The 14,838-nt window shown below is 44.7% G+C and overlaps 2 protein-coding genes across 4 annotated transcripts in view; one reads left to right on the top strand and one right to left on the bottom strand.

The window, feature by feature from the left end:
- The window catches only part of GALK2 (galactokinase 2), a 135,212-nt gene extending 128,379 nt beyond the window's left edge, over nt 1-6,833 (top strand). For all 3 annotated transcript variants that reach the window (XM_084775509.1, XM_084775510.1, XM_084775508.1), the window contains exon 10: nt 6,293-6,833. In XM_084775509.1, the coding sequence (XP_084631635.1) occupies nt 6,293-6,500 (208 nt within the window). In that variant the 3' untranslated portion in view covers nt 6,501-6,833. The remainder of the gene's footprint in view (nt 1-6,292) is intronic.
- The window catches only part of FAM227B (family with sequence similarity 227 member B), a 160,812-nt gene continuing 152,790 nt past the window's right edge, over nt 6,817-14,838 (bottom strand). The window contains exons 14-17 of the transcript XR_014777958.1: nt 14,669-14,775; nt 12,673-12,747; nt 10,100-10,169; nt 6,817-7,037 (exon numbers count right to left, since the gene is read on the bottom strand). The gene's annotated coding sequence lies outside the window, so the exon portion shown is untranslated. The remainder of the gene's footprint in view (nt 7,038-10,099; nt 10,170-12,672; nt 12,748-14,668; nt 14,776-14,838) is intronic.

Genomic DNA, 14,838 nt, shown 5'->3' with positions numbered 1-14,838 from the left:
TTTAACGATTAGCTTCTTTGCTGTTATGTGACCATAGCTCACTCCCTTTGAACATCGCAGTTGTTAGCGCCAGCATCTCCTTATGTCAGGACCCTGGGAGTACAGTTGCAGGGGAGGTGGGCACCACTGCCACTGCCACCTTCTCTTCCCAAAATCAGCCTGAACCTCACATAGAAGCCAAGTCACTGTCTCTATATAGGTGTCTGAGAAAAGATAATGCAGGAAAGGAGTGCTGAAGATGGCCAGAAATACCAGGAATAAGGTAAAGAATGAAAAAGCAAAACAAAACAAAACCCTGGGGGAAAACGGAGCAGAAAGAAGAGCAGTGAGCAGTGGGTTCGGGGGGTCTGGAGAGCAGTGAAGAGCCTTCGAAGCCGGGTACCCCGGGTTCCCTGCCATCATCTCTGGGACACAGAGGTGCTGTAAGTGCTGGAAGGGACGTGGGAATGCCAGGGATGGGCCAGTTTGGCAAGTGCTGTTTTGTTTAATAAACACACCATCCCCAGACTTCCCTGACATGGAGAAGAAAAGGTAACACTGAGAGACGCTGGTTTTGCTACTCTCTGCCATTGGCTGCCTTGTAGCACTTTAAAATTTTTGTGTTTGAGAAAAAAATTGGAAATTATTTGTATGGGAAGATACATAGCTGAGTGTATGGATGGAGCTTGAATGGCACACACACACACACACACACACACACACACACACACAAACACACACACACACAAACACACACACAAAAACACACACACAAACACACACACACAAACACACACACACAAGCACACACACACAAACACACACACAAACACACACACAAACACACACACACAAACACACACACACACACACACACACACACACACACACACACACACACACACACCGTGGAGGCTTGTGTGACCCAAGTTAGACTGCATTGCCAAGGTGGTCCTCAGGAGTCAGTCATGAGGACAGCATCGAACACACAATCATGACCAAGTACAAAAGAGGGACTAAACAGAGACAATACTAATGTTTGTTCTTTCTTTTCTTTTTCTTTTTTCAGTTTAGAACACAAAGGCCTAAGAGCTAAGAGCTAGTGTGAGTGCGTGTGAGACTAAGGCATGAGATGTGCTGGGCGTTCAAGGCCAGCTATAGCTACATAAGAGTTCCTGTCCAGCCAGGAACTGCAAGACGAGATCCTGTCAAGACAGAAAAGAAAATAAAAAACAGAAGGAAATTACACTTATGTAGTTAGTTTGATTTTTTAGAATTAAATTAATGTTAGAATTTTAATTAGATGAGATGAAATAATGAAGGAAGAAGGCAGTATTTGCCCCATTATGAAATGTTTATTTTAAATGAACAAACAATAAATTTAAAATTTAAAGTGGAATTTCCTGAGGAACACAGAATAGTTTTGAAGCCAAGACATGTAGGACATGTGGGGCAGCCCATTTGTTATTGGTTCCTTAACTTTACTTAAGAAAAAAAAGGTTAATGCTTTTTGTTTATGTTTGGTCACTTGTTGAAATTAGGAAAGATTTCTCCCTATATTATTGTTGTTATTGCCCAAGCTATTAAAGAAGACAAATGGCAGATGCTCAGGATTGAATGGGTGCAGACATCCTCTCGCTGGGCTCTCCTCAGTCTTCCCTCAGCCCTGAGACTCCAGCTGGGCTGCTCAGCCTCCCGAGCCCCTCCTCACCAAGTCAAAGTGATGGATGTTTGAACCTTCACTGGGTCGCATGCTGACCTCATGCCCTGCCATGGAGGAGAGAAAGAGTGCCACTACACTTGTCCTGGGGACTCACATCTCCTTGGGCAAATGTCTAGGCAAGCTACAGCCATCTTGGGGCGTTCAGCTGTGACAGATTGCAAGATCATTTCAGTGGGGCTGGTTGACCCCCAAATAGAAGGGATAGGAGGGTCACAAGCCCTCACCTGGGTATCCAGCCACATCCAATCCTACCCTAATTGTACTTGGCCTCTGGGATGGGCTAGATCATGGAGGCCTGGGGGCGGGGCTAGTGGAGGGTGGCAAAGGAGTGGGAGAGGTTTTCTAGGTGGAGAACACTGCGACGCACACATCTTATGAGTGGCCCATTATCTGCTATATTAAAAAGCCAAATAAGCTCGTGCAATTTGTTCACTCCAAGCGAACACTGGAGCATGGAGAAACTATACCTTTGTTGTTGGGACATAGGAGGAGTAGTGGGGACATCTCCTCCTGGGAAAGGGTTTTAGGGACACTGGTAGACTATGCACCCTGTTCACTCAAACAGAAGCTCTGCTTCTCTGGCCTTTGGTGCCCCACCTTCTGGAACACACCTGTAGACATGTTTTCCCATGCTGCCTTCCTTCAGCAACATTAAGATGTTGAGGTTTCTTGACTCCAACCCAGACTGAACTTGTAGGAATTGTGCTGGGAAGTTTGTTTTCCTGAAATTCTTGACAGTTTCCAAAGAGAAGAAACTAGGACTCTGCAGTGAAGGTGACACTGTGCACTGCTCACATTTATCCAACATAGTATCTGGATCTATGTCCAGCTACATTCATTGCAGCCTACTAAAACACTAGAGCTATGCTTGTCCTGGGCCACAGAGACATAGGATATGAGTCTCTATACTCAAGATTTTCCAAGTAATTCTCACCCATTTGTATGAAGCATAAATCACTTATTTTGAAATGAAAGGCATAATTTGCTGGTTCTGTCCCCCACCACGTGTTGCCCTGTGTGTGTCAGAGCTTTACCACCTGCCCAGTTCATTGAAAGCAGGGCGTTTGAGTGGACTGTAGCAGGCTGGCAGTCAGTCTTGGTTTCCTCTCAACCCTTTGCTGTGTGATGTTGTTGCTTTGACAACCCATTTTTATACCATCTTGCTTCTCATCACAATAGCGTGTGGGAGATTTCAGGGTTGTTTCTTGCAGTTCTCCTCTTTCTTCTTTGATAATGTTATAGTTTTAATTTTTTACTGTTTTCTCAGAACTTCAGATGTAAAAAAGCTTATTAAACAGTCTTGGCTCATCTATACTTCCTTCTTAATTTAACAGCTTTGTTGACCTCTCAACTTTAGACCTTCCTTGTAGTTCCAGAGACATGCACAAGACACGCTAAGGCCCAGCAGAAAGAAAACATTGCAGTTAAGACTTTTCTGCACCTCTGTCTGTCTGTCTGTCTGTCTGTCTGTCTGTCTGTCTGTCTCTGTCTGTCTGTCTCTGTCTGTCTGTCTGTCTCTGTCTGTCTGTCTCTGTCTCTCTCTCTCTCTCTCTCTCTCTCTCTCTCTCTCTCTCTCTCTCTCTCTCTCTCTCTCTCTCTCTCTCTCTCTGTGTGTATGTGTGTAGCTGAACAAGGCAGGCTTCTGACTACTGATATGGTAACTTTGGTTTGTGAACACAAATGCTGTTGACTGTGGACAGAAGGCTTTGCATTATAGCATTTCTTTTTTCTTTTTAAATTTTTTCATACAGCATATTTTGATTGTATTATTTCCTGTCTCCCAACTCCTCCTAGATCCTCCCCACACCCCTACCCACTCAACTCCACATTTCTTCTCTCTGTTTAAACAACAACAACAACAAATTATAAAAAACAAAAGATCAATCTTGAGCTCTGATCATTTTGGAACCTCGGGTGATAGAATTTAGCTTTTCACTGCAAAAGGCAAGGTGGCAACAGAGAAGTTTGAAAATTCAAAAGCAAATGAATTTGCCCAGAGATCTCCTCTTAGCCTCTGCTCAGTGTGAACTGATAAGAATACTAAGGAAAATGGATCTTTTGCAGCTATATCAGAAACACACTCTGTTTTGGAATCATCTTTTCTTTTTCATTTCTCTCTCTCTCTCTCTCTCTCTCTCTCTCTCTCTCTCTCTCTCTCTCTCCATATATATATATATATATATATATATATATACACACACACACCTATTTGTCCTGGAACAGGTTGGCTTCATTTTCCTATAGTCATCCATCCTCTGCCTCCCACATATGCCCTCCCACTGCCCCAAACTATTCAAAAAAGAAGTGTATATGGCAGGCAGTTAAAGACCTGGTGGATGATGCTCCTAGAGCGTCAGGTGGCACACAGTCGTCTAGAGCAGGCTGCAGTTGGCTGTAAGGATCTTCCTGAGATACTTCAAGGAGCCTCCCATTTCTCCCAGCTTCTTCAGCTATGCTAGTGTGTGATGTGGCCACTCACGGCAAAGTTTCTCCTTTAAATATACAAACTATAAAAAGGTCCCTTTCTAGCTTAGGAACTGAAGATCATTCTAGAATCTCATGATTAAAGCAGCTTTTCAGCCTGGATGATGGAGTTTGTGCTGGATTCAGTTAGGAGGCTGTAAACTGCTATTTGAGGGTCCTCAAAATTGGTAACCTTTTATAGTTGTAAGTACCTTTTTAACATTTAAGAAAAACGTATTTGAATAAAGCAGAGGATTCAGTCAGTGGGGAGCATCACTGAGGGAAAAGTGAGTAGCTGCCATAGTAACCCTGATTTCCTGAAGGAGGAGTAATGTTCTATTTAGTCTATTGATGTTTTCCAGGAAGTGGAGGGGAAAGCAGGGACAGAATTAGGCTAAATTAATTATGAAATTTTAAATCTAGTCCTAATTTGGAGTCAATTTCATTAGGAAAGTTAATTGGAAATATATTTTGTTTTTAGAATAAATTACATACTTGGAGGGAACTAATCCTTCTTTGGTTGCGTTTAAGGCTTCTGCGCTAGGTCAGCTCTAAGATTTGAGACCACGGCTAGTTAATGGCAACTGCAACAATTTCTGGCTACATGGTAGTTTATAGACTTGTTGGTCCCATTTGTCGTCTCAGTCCCAGAAAGTGCAGGAAGACAGTGTGCATATCTAGGCTCCCCATCCACTTTGTGGGAAGGTTTGCATGATTTTCCATTAGTCATTAAGCAAACCAACCAATTGGCCATCCAAGAGTTTACTAAGAGATTCTATGCTAATAACTTATGCAGAATAAATCTAGGTTGTCAGTTCTGGGGGACTGCACCCCCACAGTGGTGTTGAGTATTGAACCCAGATCACATGCATGCCATGCAAGCCTTCTACCACTGAGCTACAAAGCCCATAGCCCTAGTTTGGTGTCGGCATACATAAACTTTATGAACACAACTGAGAGCTGGGGATGGCTCTGTCAGGAAAGTACTTGCTGTGCAACCACCAGCACTTGGCTTGGCATTCTCAGCGCCCACATAAAATGCCTGTTAGAGCAACGAACGCCTGTGATCCTAGCACTGTTGTAGCAGAGGCTCATAGCCAGCTGGCCTTGAAGATCAGTGAGCTTCAGGGTTAACGAGAGAACATGCCTTCAAAAATAAAGTGTAGAGCCATGGAGGGAGGTACCAGATGTTGACCTCTGGCCTCCACAGGTGCTTGTGTACCTATACATGTGCACACATGGGAACATGTTCACATGCATACCTCCCTGCTCTCAACAGCAGGCAGCGCAGTGGAGCAGCTGTGGAGGATGGTGTAATGCCGTACACACTGGTTTGGATTCACCCTCTTTGGAGGTGACCCTGTGACTGATTCCTCGTGTCACACCTTCTTCCTTCTTTCCTTTCTAATTAACTGTAGACTTGCTACACAAGTTTCAAGTGTCTACTGTACAGCTACAAGGAATCAAGGCTCCAGTGGGTGCTTTGAGATCTGTCTAGAAAGCACTACTGATGTGATTGATTATTTACCCCTAGTACCAAGGAGTAGTTTCAGATAGCACCAAAAAGTTTCTCAGCCCTGAGCACTGAAAAAAAGTTGTAAATTATATTCCATTTAGATTTTGTGTATGGTGTGTGTGTGTGTGTGTGTGTGTGTGTGTGTGTGTGTGTGGTTTCTACACGTGTGTGGGTGCACATCCATATAGTGTATATGTGTGTAGAGGCCAAAGGTTTACTTTTCCCTTAGTTCTCCACCTTATATGTTTGTAAAACTATACTTTCCCACCTTATTTTTTGAGATAGATGTCTTTACTGGACATAGAATTCATATTCCGCTAGCCTGGCTGGCTACCGAGCTTCAGGGACATCCTGTCTCTACCTCTTCTCGCCAATGCTGGGGTCACAACTGTGGGCTACAGCGCCTAACTTTCATGTGCCTGCTTGAGTGGCAGACACTACCTTCTGATCCATCTCCCCAGATCCCAGTAGATATTTCTTGAAGCCTGAAATAGCTGAATCCCTCACACTCTCTTCATAGAACCTGGCAAGAGGATATATCTGTAACAAGCAAATAGCTCTTATTTTTATTTATTGGTAGTAATGTTTTCTTTTTTTCTTCATTGTTTTAGGAAGTTTGGGGCCAAAGGCTCACGACTCACTGGAGCAGGATGGGGAGGCTGCACAGTGTCCCTAGTGCCCGCTGATGTGCTGTCCAGCTTCCTCACAAACGTGCATGAAGCTTATTACCAGAGGAACACTTCCAGGCTGGCTCGGGAGAAGCACAGCTTGTTTGCTACCAAGCCTGGAGGGGGAGCTTTGGTTTTCCTTGAGGCCTAAACAGTGTAAAATGTCTCAGGGAAAGCATTTCCGGCATGCAGGAGCTGGCAGGACTTCCTGTGCCACAGAAAATCAGTCCCCTTTCTGCTTTGTGTTATGAAGTACGGTTGCTCTTATCAGGATGCATTTCCAAAGAAATGGTGAAAGCGAGGTTTCCTAATGACTACTCTCCCCTCTTAAATATATTTTTTTTTATGAATCAAAGCCAAAGATATGCTTACATAGGTCTTTGAAGTATGACTAAGATTTATTGATTTGAAGATTTTAAAGATGAATGGCAAAATGTATTTTAATTGAATGCTCTGCTACAATTAAACTTATGGCTTAACTGTGTGCCTTGTTCTTGAATGGCGGTCACTGTTGGCTTCCTTCCCTTAGCCCTCCCTCGTCCAGATGGCTGAGGCCTTCTGACCTGGGAGTGGCAGTGGATGACGACAAGGATGATGAATGCTGTGGTGACTGTGGCAACGGTGACGACTCTGAGGATGGTAGTGTTGATGAACCCGTATATTCCTCCCTGAGTTTAGCCTCAACACGCTGTGAACAAAGCACATGGTTAAGGATTTGCAGATATTCTTAGACACACACAGGGTACTTAAATGTGAGACTCCTACATCTCTGAAGATGGCGAAGATCCTTTTGTGGCGAGGGGCCAAAAGATAAATTTCAGAAGACAATTTGAATTGACTTTCTTCCCACTTACACTATCATTTCTTTCTTTTTAAACCTTTTTTCCTTTTTTATTTAAGTAATTTATTCAGATTACATCTCAGTTGTTATCCCCTCACTTGTATCTTCCTATTCCACATCCCTCTTTTGCCCTATCCCCCTCCCCCAAGTCTGTGACAGAAGGAGACCTTCTCCCCGACCATATGATCACAGCCTGTCAGGTCTCATCCTGGTAGCCTGCTTCCCCTTTCTCTGAGTGCCACCAGGCCTCCCCACCAAGGGGAAGTGGTCAAATAGGGGCCACCAGAGTTCATGTCAGAGTCAGTCCCTGCTCTCCACACAACTGTGGAGAATGTGCTGTCCTTTGGCTAGATCTGAATAGGGATTCAATGTTTACTGCATGTATTGTCCTTGAGCAGACCCCAATGGGTCCAGATCTGCCAGCCTTGATGGTCTTCTTGTAGGTTTCTAGGATCCTCTGGATTCTCCTATTTCCCCATTCTCCCATACTTTTCTCACCTGGAGTCCCAATAGGAAATCCCAGCATAGCACTATCATTTCTTAAACACCTTTCCAATCCAAGAGATGTGCCTATCATCCTGACAGCCCTACACATACCTCACATCCCCTTGTGGGTGCCTGGCAAGTCTTGTTGTGTGCTTGGTCCAGCGTAGGGCAGATGAGTGGCATGCAGGCGTAAAGGCCTAAAGTGTGCTCTGACATTGACAGTCATGGTGGTGGGGGTAAGGATTTAGTGCATTTTTCAAGAGTGGGCAGAAGTGTCTGGTCATGTGGTGACATGCCAGTGGCAGACTCCCAGAAGCCCTTTCTGAGTTGCATTGTAGGATGGGAAGACTAAAAACGGTTTTATTAATATATTCAGGTGACAGAAACAGTAGTTGCATTGTGGTTGGAATTATCCAGAATATTACCACTCTTGTTGTTTCATATGATGGCCCATTAACCAGCATTCACCTGCCAGTTCCCAAGAGACATCGGCAAGGACAAATGACAAGCCACTAGGAAACCAAGATCCATCCTGAAACCAACTCTGACTCATTTCCTTCTAAACACCTGACCAACTTTCTATCAAGTTTGTTGAAAGAATTTTGATTTTTTAAGCACAGTAATCTAAGATCTGACTTATTTAAGTTTATAATCCTGCATTTCTTATGGTCTGTATTCCTCACAAATAATTTGTGGTTGGTTTAGAATTTTTTTAAAAAAAGAAATGAGCAAACTTGAATTATGTGTCATTGCTGTTAGTCCATTTAATCATTTCTGCCATAATTCCTTCATAGGAAGATGAAAAAAAAGTCAGTAATTCTCAATATTCAGTGTTCACACCTCACTGGGGACACACTCATTCTAAGTTCAGTGTGCAGACCTCCCTGGGGACACAGTCATTTTAAGTGTTCAGTGGACACATTTCCATGGAGACACAGTCATTCTAAGTTTGGTGTGCATACCTCCACGGGGACACAGTTATTCTAAGTGTTCGGGATGTGTACCTCTATAGCGGTCAGTCTTTCTAGGTGTTTCATGTTTGGTGATGTATAAAGTCTACTGAAACTATTCTACTCTAGTTAAGACTGCTTCAAACCTGCCTTCAGTATTCAGTGTTCTAGAAGTCGTGAGGTATATCCAGCTCTACTGAAAAGACTAAGGATGCGGCTCAGGGCGTAAGCTCCACAGAGAAACGGACTTTGAGTGTGCCATTAAAGGACAGCCGGAGCGTGAAAGCTAGTGAGCAGGCAATGCCGACCAGCAGAGTGTGGACACAGCTTGCAGACTCGGGTGTGTGGAAGGCTCTGTGGGAGTGCAGGGCTTGCTTTTAAATCAACTGAAGAATCATGTCAGCTGTACTGGCTGGCCCAGACCAGGAAAACAGCCCACATCTGGTCGGCAAATGTATTTAGTTTGGCTCCTTGGCATTTGAAAATGTGGCATGGAAGGCTGACAGAAGACTGCGTCCTGCAGGTGGCAAGCGAAGGAGGCTGAGGGAGCAGTTGTAGTGTCAGAGGGTGAGGCACAGCAGGGAGCAGTGGTTTCCACAGCTCTGCAGGGTCAGCCCTTACCTGCACGAGTGCACTGCTGTTCTCTTACATGTGTTAAGTGCTCACGGCACTATTCAGTAGTACAAAATGCATCGGAAAAAATATGAATAAAGAACGATGCTTAGACAAACAAAGAGATGATGCTTCTGTGAATCTCATAGCAACACTGAGTGTTTCATGGTGTTCTAGCACCTCTCAGTATAGGAATCTTCCTCATCCCAGCCCCATGGCCAGGGGATTGCTCTGAGTCTGGACTGCAGGAGAAAAGGAAACCTTTCACACTGGCTCCCTCCATCCCTGGCTCATCTGGTGCAGCCTGCCAGTTCCCTGCATGTGGTGTCTACCTGTTCTGGCCTTTTGGAGAGCATGAATGATTCTCAGACCTAGCAGGGCTGCTCACAAGGCTTGGAGGAGCAGAAAGGAAAGGACCCCGGAAGCAGACAGGAGCTCTCCTCATCCCGCTTTCCTTCTCACACCTGAGCTCTAGAGTCTTGTCACAGTCTTCATTGTGTTTGGGTCATTGAAGGGTATCATATAGCTTTGTTGAATTATTAATAAAAAAAATAAAATACAACTTGAACCACCAATAATTTCCTATAGCTTCTAACCCAATTGCACTTTATGGGGTCTTAGTTTCAGAAACTGCCCCAGGGACCATGTTTAGAAGCAAGGTATGAGGACAGTGGGCACGAGGCTGTCGCTGTATTTGAGAATGGATGACCTCCCCTTTGCAGTGGACAGGCAGTGAAAAGAATTTGTTGCTTCTGCCGCTGCAGCTTGGGTGTGACCATGCATTGCTTATGAGACATTGTGAGGTCTGGAGGCAAGGAGCAGGGCAGAGAACTCTCAATTGTTTCCAGGAAGGAAACATACCAGCGTATGTAGAAATTTGTCAAAATCGTTTTTGACTTCTTGGATGTTTCTGGAAGCCTTTGCTTGGAGCCTAATGGAATAAAGAAAAACGTTTAGGCAAACAGATTGTTCATATGCATCTCGTGGCCGGTATTTGCAAAGCCTAAATGCGCTGGGCTCTTGTGAGCCCATCACATGTATTAATGCAACTACCTCATCACAACGGAAGCAAACATGGACAGCTTTTATTGTCTTTTTCACCAACGAGGAAACGGGCTCAGATAGGCAAAGCTGCTGCCACTACCTTACATACTGAAGGCTACAAAGCAGACTTTACTCCAAGCATAATCTTGACGCCTTCAATCCTACCACTTGTGACTCCCCCCCAGCAGAAGAGCGCCCCCTTCAGCTAGCCGTGCCACATATCACTACCCTAACTGCCTCCACTTACCAGCACTTGAGGATGGAGGCTTTACACAGTGGCACAGGGGAAGAACAGAAGGATGTGGCCCAGACTCGTTTGTGCAAGGGTGTGTGCTAGGCTGAGCTCCTTGAGGAAGGGTCCCAGGGACCTTCCAGGCTCTCAGTCAGCAACTGCTCAAGGGAGAAATGCTACAGAGTTGAGGCAGCAAGCAACAGGAGCTGAGGATGGGAGAGGGAGGCAGAAGCGGGGTAGGCGGGAACTTGAGACAAGGAAGAAACACTAATGAGAGAAACCAATGATGAAAGCGGAAGGTATAGGAAGCTATTCATTTTTCTGGGATTTTCAACTGAAACCTGGAAATGCTTTCTCCGTCAATCTGGTAGGAAGGTCAGAGAGTTAACCATGGGAAGGCTCATTCAAGGTGCTGTGGACATTCAGTCCTGGCAGACCTGACCCCACAGCAGGGCTGCCTCGGGAGGGTGTGGGAACGACATCAACAGCTTTTCTCTGTCTTAGCCGACTTCTTTGCACTTGTCACTCTGGGTTTCCTCCTCTTTGGGTTCCTCCTTAAACACAGTCCCCAGTTCCCTGATGCCCTTTCTCTTTGGTTCCCGGTGTGCTGTGTGTTCATTTTTGTTAACATCTGCCCTTGTATGCCCCCTGGTCTTATTGGTCTTATAGGTGACCATAGTCTAAAGTGCCCAGTTTGCAGCATACAATTAAAGAGTTCTGTGTATTCACAAAGTCTGGAGACCACCCTCACTGCCTAACATGTGCTTTCTGACTGAGCTGCCTCTCCATGAGTCTCATTTTGCATGGCTGCTCGTGGAGGGTAACATGGTGAGCCTGTGGCTGTGACTGGTCCATGGGATGTCTAGCCACAGGAACATTTTCATCTTCACTATCCCTGTGTGTGAAGCATCCTTCTTTGACTGCGTATTCCGATCCACCCTGAAAGCCTCCCAATTTTCTGAGCTTCCCCATTGTGAGGAAATCTGTTCCTGTGGGTTCTGTTTTGAGTCACTGGAATTTGATGTCCTGACTTAGGGGCTGTGAACAGAAATGGTAGCTGACAGGGATTTTTTCTTTTTTAAATTACTTTTTTTAGCATATACATTTATATTATTACATGTATATACAATAAACTACCTACAGCAAGAAGAACCATGACACATTAGCAATTATATAAATGTTCCATTCTTAGTGTTTTGGCTCTTTGTATATGGCAGCTTGAAAAATAGCTTGGTGCCTCTTTGGCGGCACATACACTAAAATTGGAATGATACAGAGAAGATTAGCATGGTTCCTGTGCAGGGACGACATACAAATTCCTGATTTTTTTTTTTTTTTTTGGTCAGAGGTAATATAGGTCTTAAAGTGATGGGCTGGACTTTCTCTGGTGACTGGGAACCCAGAACATTTACAGGAGACTGGCCAAGTTCCAGCCTCTCGAGGGGGCTTATAGCGCTGCGCCATTTGTTTGGAGGAGGTCCGTCTACCTTAACACTTTCTAGTTTTTCATCTTACATTCCAATTTATAAAACAAATAAAATCAGCTAAACTGTTCCTGCTTCATTGGGGAAACAGTTTGCATGTGTAGAGGAAGCCGCGGGGATGGAAGCGATAGCAGGCTGTGGTCACGGTCAAGCCAGCAGAAGGCCAGCTTTCTAGTGCATGTCTTTCCCAGGCCGTGCATCGTTATAGGCTAAGTCCTATGGTTGAAGTAAAAATAGTCACACTTAGTAATTAATTAAGTTGACAGGAAGGCGATCATTCTTTTTTAAAATAAAAGGAGTTAGTGTGTTGGTCTAGACAGTGGTTCTCAACCTGTGAGTTGCGATCCCACCTCCTCCCCACCTTTTTATAAACAGCAGCTACCCAAGACCATTGGAAAACACAGATATTTACACTAGGATTCGTAACAGTGGCAAAATTACAGTTATGAAGTAGCAATGGAGATAATTTCATGGTTGGGGGTGACCACAACATGAGTATTAGAGGGTCTCGGCGTAAGGAAGGTGGAGAACCTCTGTACTGATGAAATGCCAACGAGGACAGAACACTCTTTGTTGATAGTTAATAGATGTTTGTACAACAAACCCATTCTGGTTTTCGGTGTGTTTGTCAATTAAAAATGACTTGTGTACTACAAGTTAAGTGATACACAAACCGGTCAAGCTCCTTGTCAACTTTTTCCTGTTGTTCTTTCAGGAACTTGATATCTTCTTTAATTCTTTGCTTTGCTCTGTAAAATATAAATAAAACTCTATGAACACTTGGAGTTAAATGAAGCAGCCAATCCTATGTGAGGAAGAATATATCAGTGAGCCCTTTGTTCCCCAGGGACTGACTAGTGTGCTAAATCGTCCCCACAGTTCCTTCTAGAAATATGTGCCAGCGGTACTGCCTGCCCCTGGTGTGACCTGAGACATCACCTCACTGCTTCCATCAGGGTGAACTAGGAAGGTATCCACCTTTTCCCACTATGTGGAGATGCTTGGTGGCAGAGGAAGTGGCTCTGTGTGTGTGTGTGTGTGTGTGTGTGTGTGTGTGTGTGTGTGTGTGTGTGTTGGGGACCCACAGGGAGAGGAGCACAGCCTGTGTCATGCATGTTGGGTAGGAGCCCACTGGTTGCTCCATCTCTCTCTCCCTGAGTAGCACTGCATTCCCAAAGCTGGGTCTGGTCCTTCCTTCCCCCCAAGACCACAATCATTAGATGGCTACCTTGACATCACTAGATGGGTCATGCCAGGTTTTCTTGTTTCATGGGCATTCTTGCACAGTCCATTCCTAGCCCTCTAGCACATCGTCTAGAAAGACGATGGCTGCTCATGAGCAACCACTTAGACCAAGCACAAGGAGAAAACACTCTCCAAGAGTCCTGACGCCACCCCAGCTGCCACCCCAGCTGCCACCCCAGTTCCAGACTGTGCATCCATAGCACACAACCTTCCTTCTTTCCATGTTCATCTTTGCAAAGTGGTGGTGCTCCAGTCTCTATTGCCTGGAGAGCTGGTCTTCCTACGTTGGGGTGTACCCCACAGCAAGGCTTCTTCTTACCCACGCTACTCCCTGATACCTGTCAGGCTCCATGGGCACCACATGAACCCTTGCCATGGGAAAAGGACCCAGGATGTTCTACTTGTAGGCTTCTAGGACCCTCTGGATCCTTCTACTTTGCCATTCTCCCATGCTTCTCTCATCTAGAGTCCCACTAGAATGTCCTCCCCTCTGTCTCGGTTTCCTGGTAAGTGAAGGCTTTCGTGGGACATGCCCCTTGGGCTAATATGCAGATATAAGTGAGGATATACCATTTGAGTCTTTCTGCTTCTGGGTTAACTCACTCATTATGATCATTTCTAGCTCAATTCATTTATCCACAAATTTTGGGAATTCCTTGTTTTTAATAGCTGAATAGTATTTCATAGTGTATATGTACCACAGTTTCTTTATCCATTCTTCTACTGATGGACACTTAGGCTGTTTCCATGTTCTGGCTATTATGAATAAGGCTGCTATGAACATGGTTGAGCAAATGTTCTTGTTGTGTGCTGGAGCATCTTCTGGGTATATTCCAAGGAGTGGAATAGCTGGGGGCAGATTTGGGCCCAGGGGTCCCGCTCAAACTAAGGCACCAGCCAAGGACAATACAGGCGGTAAACCTTTAACCCCTACCCAGATCTAGACAATGGTCAGAACATTCTCCACAGTAGAGTGGAGAGTGGGATATGACTTTCTCACATACTCTGGTGCCTCAACTTTGACCATGTCCCCTGGAGGGGGAGACCTGGTGGCACTCAGAGGAAGGACAGCAGGTTACCAAGAAGAGACTTGATACCCTATGAACATATACAGGGGGAGGTAATCCCCCTCAGGAACAGTCATAGGGGAGGGGAATAAGGGGAAAATGGGAGGGAGGGAAGAATGAGAGGATACAAGGGATGGGATAACCATTGAGATGTAACAAGAATAAATTAATAAAGTAAAATAAAATAAAATAAAACAAAACAAAACAAAAACAAAAGAAAACAAAAAAAGGACCCAGGAATGGAACCGATGTTAGACAATGCCTCTCCTCAGAGGAGATCAAGTCCAGGCATTTTTTTCCCTCTTTCTTGTGGCTATTAAACATCTTAAGTCAAATCTACTTCAGTGCTCAAACTTACCTCCTAAAGTCCTTTTGGTTCTTTGCAAATTTTCTCTTGGCCTCCTTGATGATGTCACAGTATGTTGGAGCAGGCGGTGTGCTGGGCTTACAGTTAAGGAATGATTTCTGGTTGGGAATACTTGTGAAAGATAAATGGGATCCATCTCAGGGAAATTATGGGGACTGTGT

Source organism: Acomys minous (genome assembly GCF_964271855.1).
Source record: "Acomys minous genome assembly, chromosome: 3".
In the NCBI taxonomy this organism is placed as follows: domain Eukaryota; kingdom Metazoa; phylum Chordata; class Mammalia; order Rodentia; family Muridae; genus Acomys; species Acomys minous.
The sequence above is the reverse complement of the archived record's forward strand: the minus strand, read 5'-3'. Positions and strand labels throughout refer to the sequence as shown.